Source organism: Maniola jurtina, chromosome 8, assembly GCF_905333055.1.
Source record: "Maniola jurtina chromosome 8, ilManJurt1.1, whole genome shotgun sequence".
Taxonomy (NCBI): Eukaryota; Metazoa; Arthropoda; class Insecta; order Lepidoptera; family Nymphalidae; genus Maniola; species Maniola jurtina.
This window is the reverse complement of record NC_060036.1, coordinates 6849387-6863685: the sequence shown is the minus strand read 5'-3', so window position 1 is coordinate 6863685 and position 14299 is coordinate 6849387. Positions and strand designations below refer to the sequence as shown.

Sequence of the window (14299 nt, the reverse complement as noted above, 5' to 3'; positions counted from 1 at the left end):
AGAAAAATAAAACCGACTTCAAAAACCACAAACACTAAAAAGTAAAAAATAACTTTTGTTTAGCCACACGTGTAATGTACCTAGGTATGAAGTCGAGCGAACATATTAAAACAAAATTAGAAATCCAAGAGTGAAGCTCGCCCGACTTCACATTTTTTAAGGGATCTCTAAATGTTTTGAAAATAAAATATGACTTGTGTCACTTAAGAATAATGTAGCTTTCTACTGGTGAAAGAATTTTCAAAATCGATTCATTAGTTCCAGGTATTACTTGCTTCAAATAAACTTACACACTTTACCTTTTTATAATACTAGTAAAGGTGCAAGAGGCTACTTTTTATATCGATAAAATAAACGGCTTCATACCTACTGGAATTTTAATCCACTTAGAAATAGTTCATGAAATGAATTGAATTTATTTCATGTAGACCATCTTGTGTCACTGGCTCTACCACCGTGCACCGGTTCGGGAAGAAAAATCTGCTGAGAAGAATTGTTACTATATTTAGTTATACAATATAATATAAGCAATATAACTATTACACTACCTTGTGGGCTACTGAATGCAAAGCCGACCGATTCCATGCAAACTTGTCCTTAAGAAATTTGACAAAAAAAAGTTTATATAAATACCTATATTATAAACAGTAATTAACAACTCACGAAACATTATAGTCTAGGTCTTCGGTATTTTGGGCACATAAATAAAATACAACAAACCCTTTTTATAGTAAGTTATTTTAATCAAGTGAAATCTAACTATCTAAAGTAACTTTTTTTCTTTTAATGTAAATAGGAGGCACGTTTCAATGTTGGTATGAGTATTTTTGGATTTTCAGAGCTTCTACAATATGAAAAAAAGTTTGAATCTGAAACTCTGGAGAAACTGTAGCTTACCATATCGTACACGGAACATCTTGTTTGAACCATTCCCAGTTTCGCCAGGGACGTGAAAATGTGAATGAAATCCCTTTTCTTTTTGGGCATTTAATGTTACGAAGTTCAACGGCTTTGCAAGCACTTAGTTTTATGGGTCCCTAGGCTAGAAACGATGTCTATCCTCGTTTTAGTTTAGCCCATAAAAATAGGGCATGGATGTTACACGGTACTTTCATTAGTCAGCGTCAAAGGCAATGCTTTACTATACTCAGGCTTATTTTTTAAGGTATTCAAACCTTTTCATTCTGAGAGCAGACCCGTGCTCAGTAGATGGGTTGATCATGATGATGGTGATGATTTAAACCACTTTATTATTCCGCTATTTCCATATTTTTATGAAGTTCAACATTGACTAGTAATTCAATTTCAAAATTTGTTTATTTTCGGCATCTGTAAGAGGCTGTAGCTTGTAGCCTTCTTTTAGAGGTAGGAGAACTACCTCTGTGTCAGAGACACCGCTCTTCCATTTATTTGTCGCAAAAAGAAAATACATCAGTTTATTCTATGAAATGCATTAGTCACGGGCAAAATAGGACCAGGCTCCTCTTCCAAAAAAGGACCAGGTTATCCATAGTTATGTGCGTGTCTTACTGTTTTTGAGGTTATGATCAAGGTAAAGAATTATATAGAGTTTAATATGAAGCCTTTTATTCATTTACTTGGTTGTGTTCTAAAATCGGTCCGCATAGTTTCTTGTATCTGGCCAAGGACTAGTTGAAATTGTGTTGATACTCTATAGTTAGCTTGATACTTTTCACACAATTCCATGAAAACTGGATGTAGGTATTTTAATATCGAATGATCAAGAGTGGGAAACATGTGGTGCAGGGCGTGTTCTCCGAATAGTGTCATCACAGCGAATGTATTGCTATTTATGTCCTTTCGATCTAAAAGAGCTTCTACCTGATGTTCACCCCAATCTGGAGTCAAGCTCCTGAAAAGTAAAAATAAAAATTTGAATAAATAAAATATTTAACAAGAAAGCAAGAGTAGTAACCAGTTCCTATAACTACGTTTAAATTGATCGATTGCATAGCAACGAACAGACAAGTAAATAAACAAAAAGCGAGTTATAATATTGTATCGTCATCTAGTTCCAACCAGTGTTTAAAATTTCAAGTCGCCAGTTCAGAGGGCACTTAGTTTAAAATCGATTGCAAAATTTGTATTGAATAGACATACAAGTGCAAATTAAAAATTTATAACACCCCCGACAAGTGAAGGTTACAGTAACTAAAAAAAAGCTGATAGCTTTCAAACGGCTGAACCGATTTTCTTGGATTATAGCTAAGAACACTCTCGATTAAGCCACCTTTCAAACAAAAACAAACTAAATTAACATCGGTTCATTAGTTTAGGAGCTACGATGCCACTGACAGATACACAGATACATAGATACACACGTCTAACACCCTTCGTTTTGGGTCGGGGTTGAAAACGTGTTTAAAATAAATAGTTACTAACCGGGGCTCGTCACCATCTTTAATGGCATCTGGATGATGGTGGGCAGCATTAACTCCTATGGTGTAAAACACCAAACTGCCGGTACAGTTGATCCAAAGCCATGTGTAGAGCACATGTGGAAGAGAGCTGCCACTTGTGAACCACATACAAAGGGGTAATAGGAAGCCAATGGCGTCGTGCCAACGGTAATGTGCTTTGAAAAACCCTTCACGAAGGAATATGCTCAGAAATCTGGAATAAGAACACTTATTACAATACTAGCAGTTACACGTGATTTTATTCTGATCAAAGTAAGTTTGAGCCTCGATAGCTCAACGGTTGAGGAGGTTGAATTCCGAAAGATCGACGGTTCAAACCCCAACCGTTGCACTATTGTCGTACCCACTCCTGGCACAAGCCTTACGCTTAATTGGAGGGGAAAGGGGAGTATTAGTCATGATTAGCATGGCTAATATTCTTTAAAAAAAAAATAGTTTCAAAAATTTATCGCACCTTCCCCATCGTTCTACGCTTTTCAGATTTCTTTTTATTTTGTTTTATTCCGATATTTTTTTTCCTACATTGTCAAAACAAACCGAATTATAGTACTTAAGCAGATTTTTGCTGCCTGGGGACCTAAAATGAATTTGACTGTACAACAGGATTAAATAAATTCATTCTACTACTAATTGCAAGGGTAGATCAAGATATGTCTGACTTGTGATAAACTTAATTTAGATAAACTTATGTTAAGTATACCTTACATAAGTTTATGTCACATAAGTGATTTCGTTAAAAAAGACCGACTAGCTGATTCGTTCAAACTAACCGAGATATTTTATAGACATAAAAAAAATATGAGCTGAGTTGAGAACCGCCTCCTTTTTGGAAGTCGATGAGATAAGGAAAGTCAATATAAGTATTTAACATACTTAATATATTGACTTTCCTTATCTCATCATTATCTTAATCATCAACCCATAGCCGGATCACTACTAAGGGCGCATCTCCTGAGTTTGGCCATAATCTACCACGCTCGCTGGCCAAATGCGAACGGAAAACTTCACACACCTTTGAGAGCATTATTAGCACCTAGGCATGGTTTTTCCTCTTGCTTAACCGTTACAGCAAGTCATAATGGCTTAAAATGCTTATAGCTATGAAAAGTTAGAGCTACGTTGCCCGGGATCGAACCCCCGACTCCCAGACTAGGAGTACAACGTCTTATCCACTAGGCTATCGCAGCTTCCTTGTGTAGTACTTGTGTGTTTACCTTGTGTGTACTGCCTTACCCCTTCCAGGTTAGCCCGCTTCCTTCTTAGACTGCATCATTACTTACCACCAGGTAAGATTGCAGTCAAGAGTTCACTTGCATTGAATTACAAGTTTAAATTAAAAATTTATAACACCCCCGACAAGTGAAGATTACAGTAACTAGAAAAGAGCTGATTACTTTCAAACGGCTGAACCGATTTTCTTGGATTATAGCTAAGAACACTCTCGATCAAGCTGACTTTAAAACAAAAAAAAAAAAAAAAATTAAAAACGGGTCATTCGTTCAGGACCTACGATGCCACAGACAGATGTACAGATACACACGTCAAACTTATAACACCCCTCTTCTTTTAGGGTCGGGGGTTAAAAAAAAATGTTACGAATTGAGGTGAAAACCGCATCCGTACGAAGTCAGAGCGAGTCCACTAGTCACTTATAAAATCTGCAATTAGCTTTGTTCTAGACTTTGCAATTTATATGTACCTATATCCAATCTGTATGTTGACGTAAAAGGCTAACCTCATTATCTATGTATATTTACTTGAGATCTATTTACATTGAAACACTGTACAATAATTCTTCTTTTGTCTTTCTTTCTTACCTTTTACTGAAGCTCAATAAAAATATGAAAGGGAAGAAAAGCCATTCAGTTAGAAAGCCAAGTCTTGCGTGCAGAGGTTTGTCTTTTCTTGGAGTAAAGAACAAATAGGGTTCAAGTGAACTTAATTCCAAGTCGTTGAGCGTATTTGTATGAAGATGATGAGAAAGAACATGAGATACCCTAAAATCCCTGAAAACAAAAATTGAAAATTACTTTCATTTTCCCAATAAAAAAATGATTTTTCCTAAAAAAATGCATTGTCATGGATAGTTTTGGCCAAAATCAAACTGAGATTATGTCTAGGTCAAAAATAAATTATTTCTTAGTACTAATTTGATACAGGGTCTCCAAAGTTCGTAAAATTCACTTCCACTGTTAGTTTTAAGCTTGCTAACCTTTCAAATTATCGTTATAGCTAAAAAGTATGTTAAATTACGTCAAATGACGTAACATCTATGTATTTCATACATATGGCATATTATTGTAAATTGTAAATAGAACACTTGAAAAGAGCAACCGCCGAGTTTCTTGCTGGCTCTTCTCGGTAGGAACGGCATTCCGAACCAGTAGTAGATTATTTTGACGATTCAAAAGCACTTGTAAAAGTTTAATTGAATAAAAATATTTTGAACTAGCTGATGCCCGCAGCTTCGCCCGCGTGGATTGGTCAGATCCCCTGCAGCATCAGGATTGAGGAGTTGGACTCCAAATTTTTTATGAAACAATGTCGCAAAGTTCCTCTATCGATTAAAAAAGAAATGACGCAAATCGGTTCAGAAATCTCGGAGATTTCGGTGTACATAGGTAGAAAAACACAACTCCCTTTGTGAAAGTCGGTTAAAAAAGTAGCCTATGTTACTTCCTGGTCAATTCTCTACTTGTCTGTGAAAATCCCGTCAAAATCGGTTCAGCCGTTCCCAAGATTAGCCTTTTCAAACAGACAGACAGACAGACAGACAGACAGACAGACAGACAGACAAAAATTTTAAAAACGTGTGATTCAGTTATAGTATCGTTCAAATAACCATATGACCTTAATATGCGGTAGTTATTTCGAAATTACAGACAGACACTCCAATTTTATTTATTAGTATAGATACAAGCTGACATTTGATAAAAAGTTGCTGATTTGACTAGCTCATGCCTATTACAGCACAATTATTATTTTTTGAAGCTTTCAATGAAGAATTATTACATTCAGTAGCGATGTTTGGAGCTACTTTTTCGAAATTTTATTCGCGTGAATTTAATTTTTCAAAAACCCTAAGGTAGGTTTTTTCTGGGATGAAAATAGTCTATGCCATTCCCCAGGTCTTGCAAAAAATCTCGTGGATACGTTGATCTACAGCTACGTGATTGAAGGACAAAGACGTGAAAGATGCCCTGTCATCCCACCGGAACCATTTGTTTTTCCGGGATAAAAAGTAGCCTACGTCACTCTCTAGGTGTTTTAATATATCCACGCAAAAATACGTCGATCCATTCCTCGGTTGCGGCGAGATTGAAGGATTAAAAAAATTAATAGAAAAGTAGAGGTAACTTAGGCAACATTTACACTTGGTAGTATTAGTTTTGCAAAATCGGTAGCTTTTCAGAATGTTATCTAAAGCTAACTTCACGTAGGTATACAAACAGCAAACGATGAATCATTTTACCCATATTATAAATGCGAAAGTGTTTCTTTTGTCCTTCAATCACGTCGCAACGAAGCAACGGATCGACGCGATTTTTGAGTAATTTCGTGTTACAATCGGCTACTTCTTATCCCGGAAAATCAAAGAGTTCTCTGCTCTTTTCTCTATCCAACCAGTCTCTAGTCACACTAATATCACACTTCACACTAATATTATAAAGGAGAAAGTTTGTATGTGTGTGTGTGTGTGTGTGTGTGTGTTTTAGAATGGCAATAGATTATACCCTGGATTAGCACATAGGCTACTTTTTATCCCGGAAAATCAAACAGTTCCTACGGGAATTTTAAAAAACCTACATCCACGCGAACGAAGTCGCGGGTATCAGCTAGTCAACCATAAAGTTGACAAATAATTTCGGAACACTTACCTATAAGACCACATGCTCATGTTAAAAAGATACATCCTCCAATTGGTTCTACGATGTATGAAGTTATGGCACGTCACCGTCAACGTAGCAAGACTCAATGATGCAATAATGTACCAGAATGTCGCTAGCCAATAGTTTTCGCATCGACAAGCCAAACCAGAGCTGCACAGAAGCGTCGCAAATATTCCATCGGTTATTCTATCTGCAGTTGCAGAGGCATCCTTTGGTATTTTCTTCAATTCGTCATAGACCACCCGCTTAAGTGTTCTATAAAATCCGTTTTCGTGGAATGTAAATGGAGAGTTTCGTGGTGTTTTTGCATCCCTCACATAATATTTGTTCAGCATTTTCTCTGTTGAAGGATTTATGTGGTGCGCTTCAAAGGCCTCCGTTATATCCGTGCCCTGAGACAACATGAGAATGTATTTAATTACCATCTTCAGGTTCCATAATGTAGTAGAGGATTTATTGTGGCCTGGTCTAGTTACGACAATACTTATCTAATCGTTAGTGCTAGTTAAGCAACGCTGACCCAAGTTGGTAACTGGTTGGGTGATTAAAATTGAAGGTCATATTCCGCCGGCACGTCAATACAATGGTCTTTATTAGTATCATAGCTACGATGCCACAGACAGATACACAGATACACACGTCAAACTTATAACACCCCTCTTTTTGGGCCGGGGGTTAAAAAAAATGGAAGAATGTTAAACTGCGCGCATAAATTAAAAAATATTCGCTTCTTTGCCATAATAATAAGAAGTATTTAAATACAAAGATTTCTACTGTTTGTAAGATTCCAGATGGAAGTGATAACTACAAAGTCATTACAACTCGCTTTAATACTAAAACAGCGGAAGTTTCTTTTGCGCTTTGTGGATTTATTCTTATTTGAAATAGAGGGGCGTTTAACGATTCCCTCTCTCTCCCTCTAAATCATAATCCTCATTGCTGAGAGTGATCCGATTGATCACATAATAGTGGGAAGTTTATTGGGGTTGTCTTATTATACGTATTAGGTTGGGTTTCTAGTCCCTTCGCTTGCGACTTGACTACTTATATTAATTTCATAACTGATGTTAGTGTTAATTAACCGGGAACAGGTTCATTTGTGTAACATGTTTTTAATTTAAAAAAAAAACAGTTTTAAACAAGCTTGAACACATTGTTTTTTTTCAGGAATAGGTACTTAAATCCCAGATTTTCAAGAATATGTACTTAAATCACGCGGGCAAAGCCGAGGGATTTTAATAAAACGATGTAATTACACTCATAATCAAAATCCGTTTTTTTTTAATGTAGACATTTTTGGCGCACTGAATACAAATCTAAGATTATGACCCAACAAATAACAGCCTAAAATTGTACTGAAATTGAGTCTTAAGCCACTCACCTTAGTTAATTCTAGCCATTCTTCACCACCGGGATGTTTCTTTACAAAATCCGTAAAATCGTATAATTTATCATGCACCCTCCAAAGTCCTTCTGCGCCGTCGTCCATAGCTTTGCCAGTAAGCCATTGTAAAGGGTCTCTAAAACCTTCATCTCTTAAAGACGGGTACTTCAGTTGAGGGAAACTGACATGAGTTTTTTTTTGCGCGGCGCGTTCTTCGGCTCCTTGAATCCAGTCTGATTCTTTTGGAGCCATTTCTAATAGCTAATTCATAAAAGAAGCTGTGTAAAAATACAAGCCTGTGTTAAGGAAACGAAATGACTTGACAAAGTGAGCTGCATTGGATTAGATAACGCTGATTATATACATGCGACTTCTACGCGGTTAAACTAACAGGTCATATTTTGTTTAAGTAGCGCGTGATAAGTAATTTTTATAATTACTATAATCACTTCTATTATCGTAGTAGGTACGGTACATATTATGCACAATAGAGACAATGGATTTGGAAAATATGTTTGTCATATTATTCAATTGCCATTTTTTAGAAAAAAATCGAAAGAGCAGACAAAAGACAGAGATCTTTTTTTTCTCGTGAGTAAAGTCCGTTATGGATACCACCGGTCACTGCCACTGTGCCCGCAGCTTTGCCCGCGTGGATATAGGTTTATAGAAATCTCGTGGGAACTTTTGATTCCCCAGGACCGCAATAGCCCGTCCCCGGGAAAACATTTAAACTGACAATCCTTTAAAAATCCCGAGAGATTAGCAGTTCCGAAGATTAGCTCGTTCAAACAGACAGACGGACAGACAGACAGACAAAATTTTTAAGAATGTGTGATTCAGTAATGGTATCGTCCAAATAACCATATGAGCTATAGTCTATCTGTCTATGCACGCTTCATCTGCTACTAACTCAGGTTCAATATAGGCACTGCACGATATTTTTCATCCTGAACAACAAAAAATTGTTCGGGATAGGGAACAGTAGTTTTTGTCGATGTAATCATATTTCCATATACCATCATTCAATCAAATTTCAACCGATTTTGACCTTACCTTTTTTTACAAAGTTTCATTATTTCCCTATTCGTAACAGGTTCGCTGCCATACACAGAAAATAAACTACACTACACATTCAACCTCAGTAATTAAACCGGATATTAAGAAAAAGTTTTAAACCGATGTTTCGACCAAACTTCTCTTTGCGCGATAGGTTTGTTGTTGAACGCCAAAGGAAATTCCTCAAAGCTTTGGCTGTTACTCGCGCCCGCGCCAGCATGAAAAACATTCTGTGATCGAGGGTGGCTGAGAAACTTTATTTTTTAGCTGATAAAAAGAAATTAAAATCTAATAAAATCTCTCTCTGTCTCAGTTCTTTCTAATACCTTTTTTTTTCTCTCGTCTGGCTTTACACAGATTAGCCAATGCCAAGTTTGTAGTTATTTACAAGTTAGGGAAACTATGTAAGTATGGACGCGCGGCGCCCCTTTAGAGAGCTTCCCAGTCAGTTCAACCATCAAAAAACACCAGTAAAACACAAAAACCGGCCACTTTTGACAAAAAACACTCCAAAAAGGCACCGCAGCGCGCCAGCAAACGCCAACACAGCCGAAGTCCGACTTCTCTCTAATACCTACTTACGTACCTACTTGGTATTAATTTTATAATCTTGTTATGTGTTCCTTAGGTCCGTGAGTGCAGGTAGATGCTGGAGTTAAGGTGAAGCACATAAAAGTCCAATTTAATAATTCAATTTATTTATGCTATTCATACAGTTGAGCGCCAGGAGGGACTTCGATTAGGGTGATAAATCAGGCTCCCTTCCACACCAAAGATGCTAGCCTCAGACTATCTCAGGGTTCGTTCATACAATGTTGTCTGTCCTTATTTTAAGGTCCCGCGGTAGAAGGGCGTGGCGTTAGGATCACAAATTGACCAATATCACATATGCAGGTAGTTGCTGCATCTTTTTAACACTGAACCGCTCACACACGATGTCAATTAGCGAATCCGCTCGTTTCCTATTTTAAATCGAACCTAAATCGAATTCTTAAATCGAATTTAAATGCTCTTCAAAGGATGACGAACATACTACTATATCATCTAGATATGCCCACACATTTTCATGTTTAGATTGAAACAACATGTCCATTAGTCTTTGCTGTGACTGCGAGGCATTGACCAAGCCAAATGGCATGACCTTAAATTGGAACAATCCCCTACCTGGTATTGCAAACGCTGTTTTCGGCTTGCTAGAATCATCTAATGGCACCTGCCAAAAGGCCGCCTTTAAATCTATCGTACTCAAATACCTAGCATTACGTAGACTGTCCAAGATGGAAGACACGCGAGGCAAAGGGTATGTATCTCTCTTGGTGACCTTGTTGAGTTGTCTGCTGTCCAAACATAACCTATTGCTACCATTAGCTTTCTTTACTATGAGGACAGGTGAACACCATGAGCTGAACGAAGGTTCTACAACATCTTTTTCAAGCATATCATCTAATTCTTTTTCAATTTGTTGCCTTATGACTGGTGAGAAATTGTATGGCTTTTGATAGATAGCTTTATTCTCACCCGTATCAATATTGTGTTTGATTATATGTGTTCTGCCTAGTCCTTCACCTATAGAGTTCTTCATTTCATCAATCACTTTTAGAAGTTCATCGTGCTGAAACTCATCTAGGTCATCTTGTGATATTAGCGTATTACCCGTATTCATATTGATGGCATTTATTTCGCCCTCTTTAAGCATAATGTCACTTTTGAACTGAAACGTGATGCCAAATAAATCAAAGAAGTCCTTTCCCAATAGTATATTTTGCACTAGCCCAGGCATAACCAGCATTGACATTACATGAGACTGACCATCAAAATTGACCGGAACATCGAAGAAATCCAATATTGTATGTTTGGTACCATCCGCAGTCGAGATATAGTTTATGGTAGTGTTTTTATGGTATGACTTTAATCCCAATATTCTTAAGGTCTCTGCAAATTTCGGATTGATTACTGTTGTATTGGCCCCAGAATCTAAGAGGCCCATACATTTATATTCTAGGATGCTCAACAACACATATGATCTGTTGTCATTTTCTTTAGACAGCGTGAGGTGACCTAATTCCTTAAAGCCGAACATGTTACTAACTACGCCTAACCAATCCTGCCATTCTTTACTATTTCTACTTAGGGGAAAGTTCACTTGGCAGGTTTCTTGCTTTCCCCGACCTCGTTTTCCTTACAAGAGCAGTCTTTTGAGGTTATTCCAAACCGCCCACATCTATAGCAAAACAGACGTTGTTTTGGAATTGTGCATGACCGAAATAGATGACCTGTTTCTCTACAGTTCCAGCAACGTTTCTTATTTCCCTCAACCATGCTATTTTTAATTGCCAAAATAGTGGTGTCCGCCATCTTTACCTCCTTCACTTCTTCCGTTTTATAAGCGAGGTCAGGTTCTAAAGTGTTCTTTCGTGATTTTGGTTCTTCAAATTTTTCACAGCTTATCTTTGTTCTTTCCAGCACTCTAAGTACATTTATTAAGTCTCCCGTTGAGGAGAAGTGATCTCTGCACATGGCCCTTTGAAAGTAAGGCTGTAGATTTTTTAAAATGATTGTGATCTTCCTTTGTTCTGAAATTCTTTCCGGTAACCTGTTGAACATATTTTGCATTATCGATATATAAATTATAGCAGACTCATTTCTTCCTTGAGTTCTAGCCTTAATTTCGTCCAATAATTCTTCCTGGTAACATGGAGGCTCAAACGTTCTCTTTAGCAATAACGTCAGTTCTTCCCAGCTCAGAATATTCTCCCTATTGGCTCTATACCAAATCAATGCGTCACCTTCGAAGAAGTCTATCGCGTACTGCCATAAGTCCCTATCCGAAGCATTTCTAGCATCTTTAAGCTCATTTACCCTTTCGATAAATGCATTCACACTGATTTTATTATTATTTCCTGAAAATTTTACTCCCCACTGATTAATAGGAACTAGTTTACGTTTACGATCCTCATATTCAGTAACTGTCGATGAGCGAACAAGTTTGTTAGACCTAATGGTTGTGGCAAGTAGTTTTGATGTTTCCAGCTTATCTTCAAAGTTTACCGATCTATCAGCTTCATCATCCTGCCTACTAGTGTCCCTTGAGTGCTGACCGGCTTGTGACTCTTTCTCTAATTTCCTTATAATTGTCTCCCCAGCTGTACCTAAAGTCTCCTGTAAAATTCGCTTATCATCTGAGGTAAGATTTCCTTCTTCTTCAACTTTATCATCCTGTTCTTCTAGCTGCGCTAATAAATTATCGATTTTAATTCTATAGCTTTCTCTCCGTTCTGTGGCTTTATCTGAATCCGGGACTATAAAATCTATTCTATTTTTAACATGATATAATCTAGAAACTAAGCGCCTAAATAAATTTCTATCCGGCTTTTCTGTAATTTCTGAAATGTAACTTGTCAAAGTTTCGATCTTTGACTTACAGACGTCTAACTCACCCGTAGGATTCTCAAAGCTTTGTTTTGGGGCTTTAATCTGATATGAGTAGTCACCTTTTTCTTCCGAGGACATTAATTCCTTTAATAACTTTTTCAAAATCGGGACAACGCTCTTAATATAAACCCCTCGACTCGCAAGTTCGAATTCCAGCTCATCTTTTAGTAAAAAGTTTACATCCATTTTAATAGTATCTTAGTAAGTAGATCTTAGTAAGTTAGTAAGGTGATCACGTATGACAAATAAAATGACTTATGAGTAGCTGTTATAGCCTATTTCAATTAAAAATGTCAATACTAGTTACTTAATATAAAACATTCCACAAGTGTATTACCAATAATTCAGAAATCCATTAAGTATTACTTCCTATGAAGTACCACACCTAAGACTTAATTATTCTTCTTATAATACTAGGTGCGTATTTATTTCTCTAAAACTTCATTAAGCGATCGATAATTCATGAAACCAAATCAATTATATACAGTACAATTATTTATCATCTATAATAAACTAACACAATACAAGCAATAACATATACGCGATACAGACATTCATAATTTACATGCAATACCTACAAACATTCATAATTTACCATTAACTAACACAAAAATCACATAAGCTAAGTCAGATAATTTTATCTACTAAAATAAAATTATTAAGACTTAGCGTGTAACATGCCTTATATTACCAACCTAAATACCTATTAATTCTTGTTACGTTTACCTACTTCTATTGTGTTGACAAGGTGGGTAACTTTTAACAAATATACGAGCCTAGGCAAAATACCATTTCATTTGGATAAATAGCTAGTAAACTGTAGGTAGACAAAGTATGTATTTCAATAGCTATTATCTAAGTATCATGCGGGTTACACAAACTTATTGTGTAGGTAGGTAAGTGTCCATTGGCCGACGGGTGCATGACATTATTCTATAATAGCCTTATTGAATCTTTACACTGACTAACGAACTTATGGAATAACTATTGTTCACCTTTATTTCACTGTAAATCTATCACAATCACAATGTTATTATTTTACGTGGGCGCCATATGTTATGTGTTCCTTAGGTCCGTGAGTGCAGGTAGATGCTGGAGTTAAGGTGAAGCACATAAAAGTCCAATTTAATAATTCAATTTATTTATGCTATTCATACAGTTGAGCGCCAGGAGGGACTTCGATTAGGGTGATAAATCAGGCTCCCTTCCACACCAAAGATGCTAGCCTCAGACTATCTCAGGGTTCGTTCATACAATGTTGTCTGTCCTTATTTTAAGGTCCCGCGGTAGAAGGGCGTGGCGTTAGGATCACAAATTGACCAATATCACATATGCAGGTAGTTGCTGCATCTTTTTAACACTGAACCGCTCACACACGATGTCAATTAGCGAATCCGCTCGTTTCCTATTTTAAATCGACACCTATGCCAAATTAAAAGGATAAATTACAAAATATAAAATGTGACTTTTCATGAGTGGGAATCGAACCTGCGACATCCTATCTACTACGCGGCAAGCAGACGGCTGTTCGCCCGCTGCGCTGTGGCTGGTTACTTAGTTGTTAGTAAAATCTTTAACGATTACTAGAATCTCATATCAATCTACTAGCTGATGCCCGCAGCTTCGCCTGCGTGGATTTAGGTTTCTAAAAATCCCATGGGAACTTTTGATTTCCCAGGACAAAAGTAGCCTATCCGTAATAGCCCGTCCCTGGGATGCAACGTGTTTCTGTACCACTTAAAACATTTAAACGGATGATCCTTTAAAAATCCCGAGGGATCACCAGGATTTAAGAATGCAATTCCTTACAGCATCAGGGTTGAAGAGTTTGGCCCTCGAGGTCAACAACAAAGTCTTCTTCAAAATCAATCAATTTATAACCGACAGTGTCTAAATCCCATCACGCAAATTGGGTCAGAAATTTCGGAGATACCGGTATTCATGTAGAAAACACAACTCATCCATTTTTGGAAGTCAGTTAAAAAAGTAGCCTATGTTACTCCTTGGCTAATCCTCTACTTGTCTGTGAAAGTCCCGTCAAAATCGGTTCAGCCGTTCCGAAGATTAGCCTTTTCAAACAGACAGACAGACAG

General features: G+C 37.1%; 2 protein-coding genes across 2 annotated transcripts in view; one reads left to right on the top strand and one right to left on the bottom strand.

Moving 5' to 3' along the window:
* LOC123867668 (cytochrome b5-related protein-like) overlaps window positions 1-14299 on the top strand; it is a 92695-nt gene that overhangs the window by 23455 nt on the left and 54941 nt on the right. The gene's annotated exons all lie outside the window — the stretch shown is intronic.
* On the bottom strand, window positions 720-8063 carry LOC123867670 (cytochrome b5-related protein-like). The gene is made up of 5 exons (XM_045909849.1): window positions 7713-8063; window positions 6320-6723; window positions 4259-4447; window positions 2404-2634; window positions 720-1873 (listed from the first exon to the last, which is right to left on the bottom strand). Exons 1-5 carry the CDS (start codon window positions 7965-7967, stop codon window positions 1591-1593), a joined length of 1362 nt encoding a protein of 453 aa, XP_045765805.1. The 5' UTR covers window positions 7968-8063; the 3' UTR covers window positions 720-1590.

Coding starts and splice junctions, on each gene's coding strand:
- LOC123867670 (XM_045909849.1), bottom strand. CDS start 7,967: ATGGCTCCAAAAGAATCAGACTGGATTCAAGGAGCCGAAGAACGCGCC. Junction 2,635..4,258: donor TTATTGAGCTTCAGTAAAAG/GTAAGAAAGAAA, acceptor TTCTTATTCCAG/ATTTCTGAGCATATTCCTTC. Junction 1,874..2,403: donor AAAGATGGTGACGAGCCCCG/GTTAGTAACTAT, acceptor TTTACTTTTCAG/GAGCTTGACTCCAGATTGGG.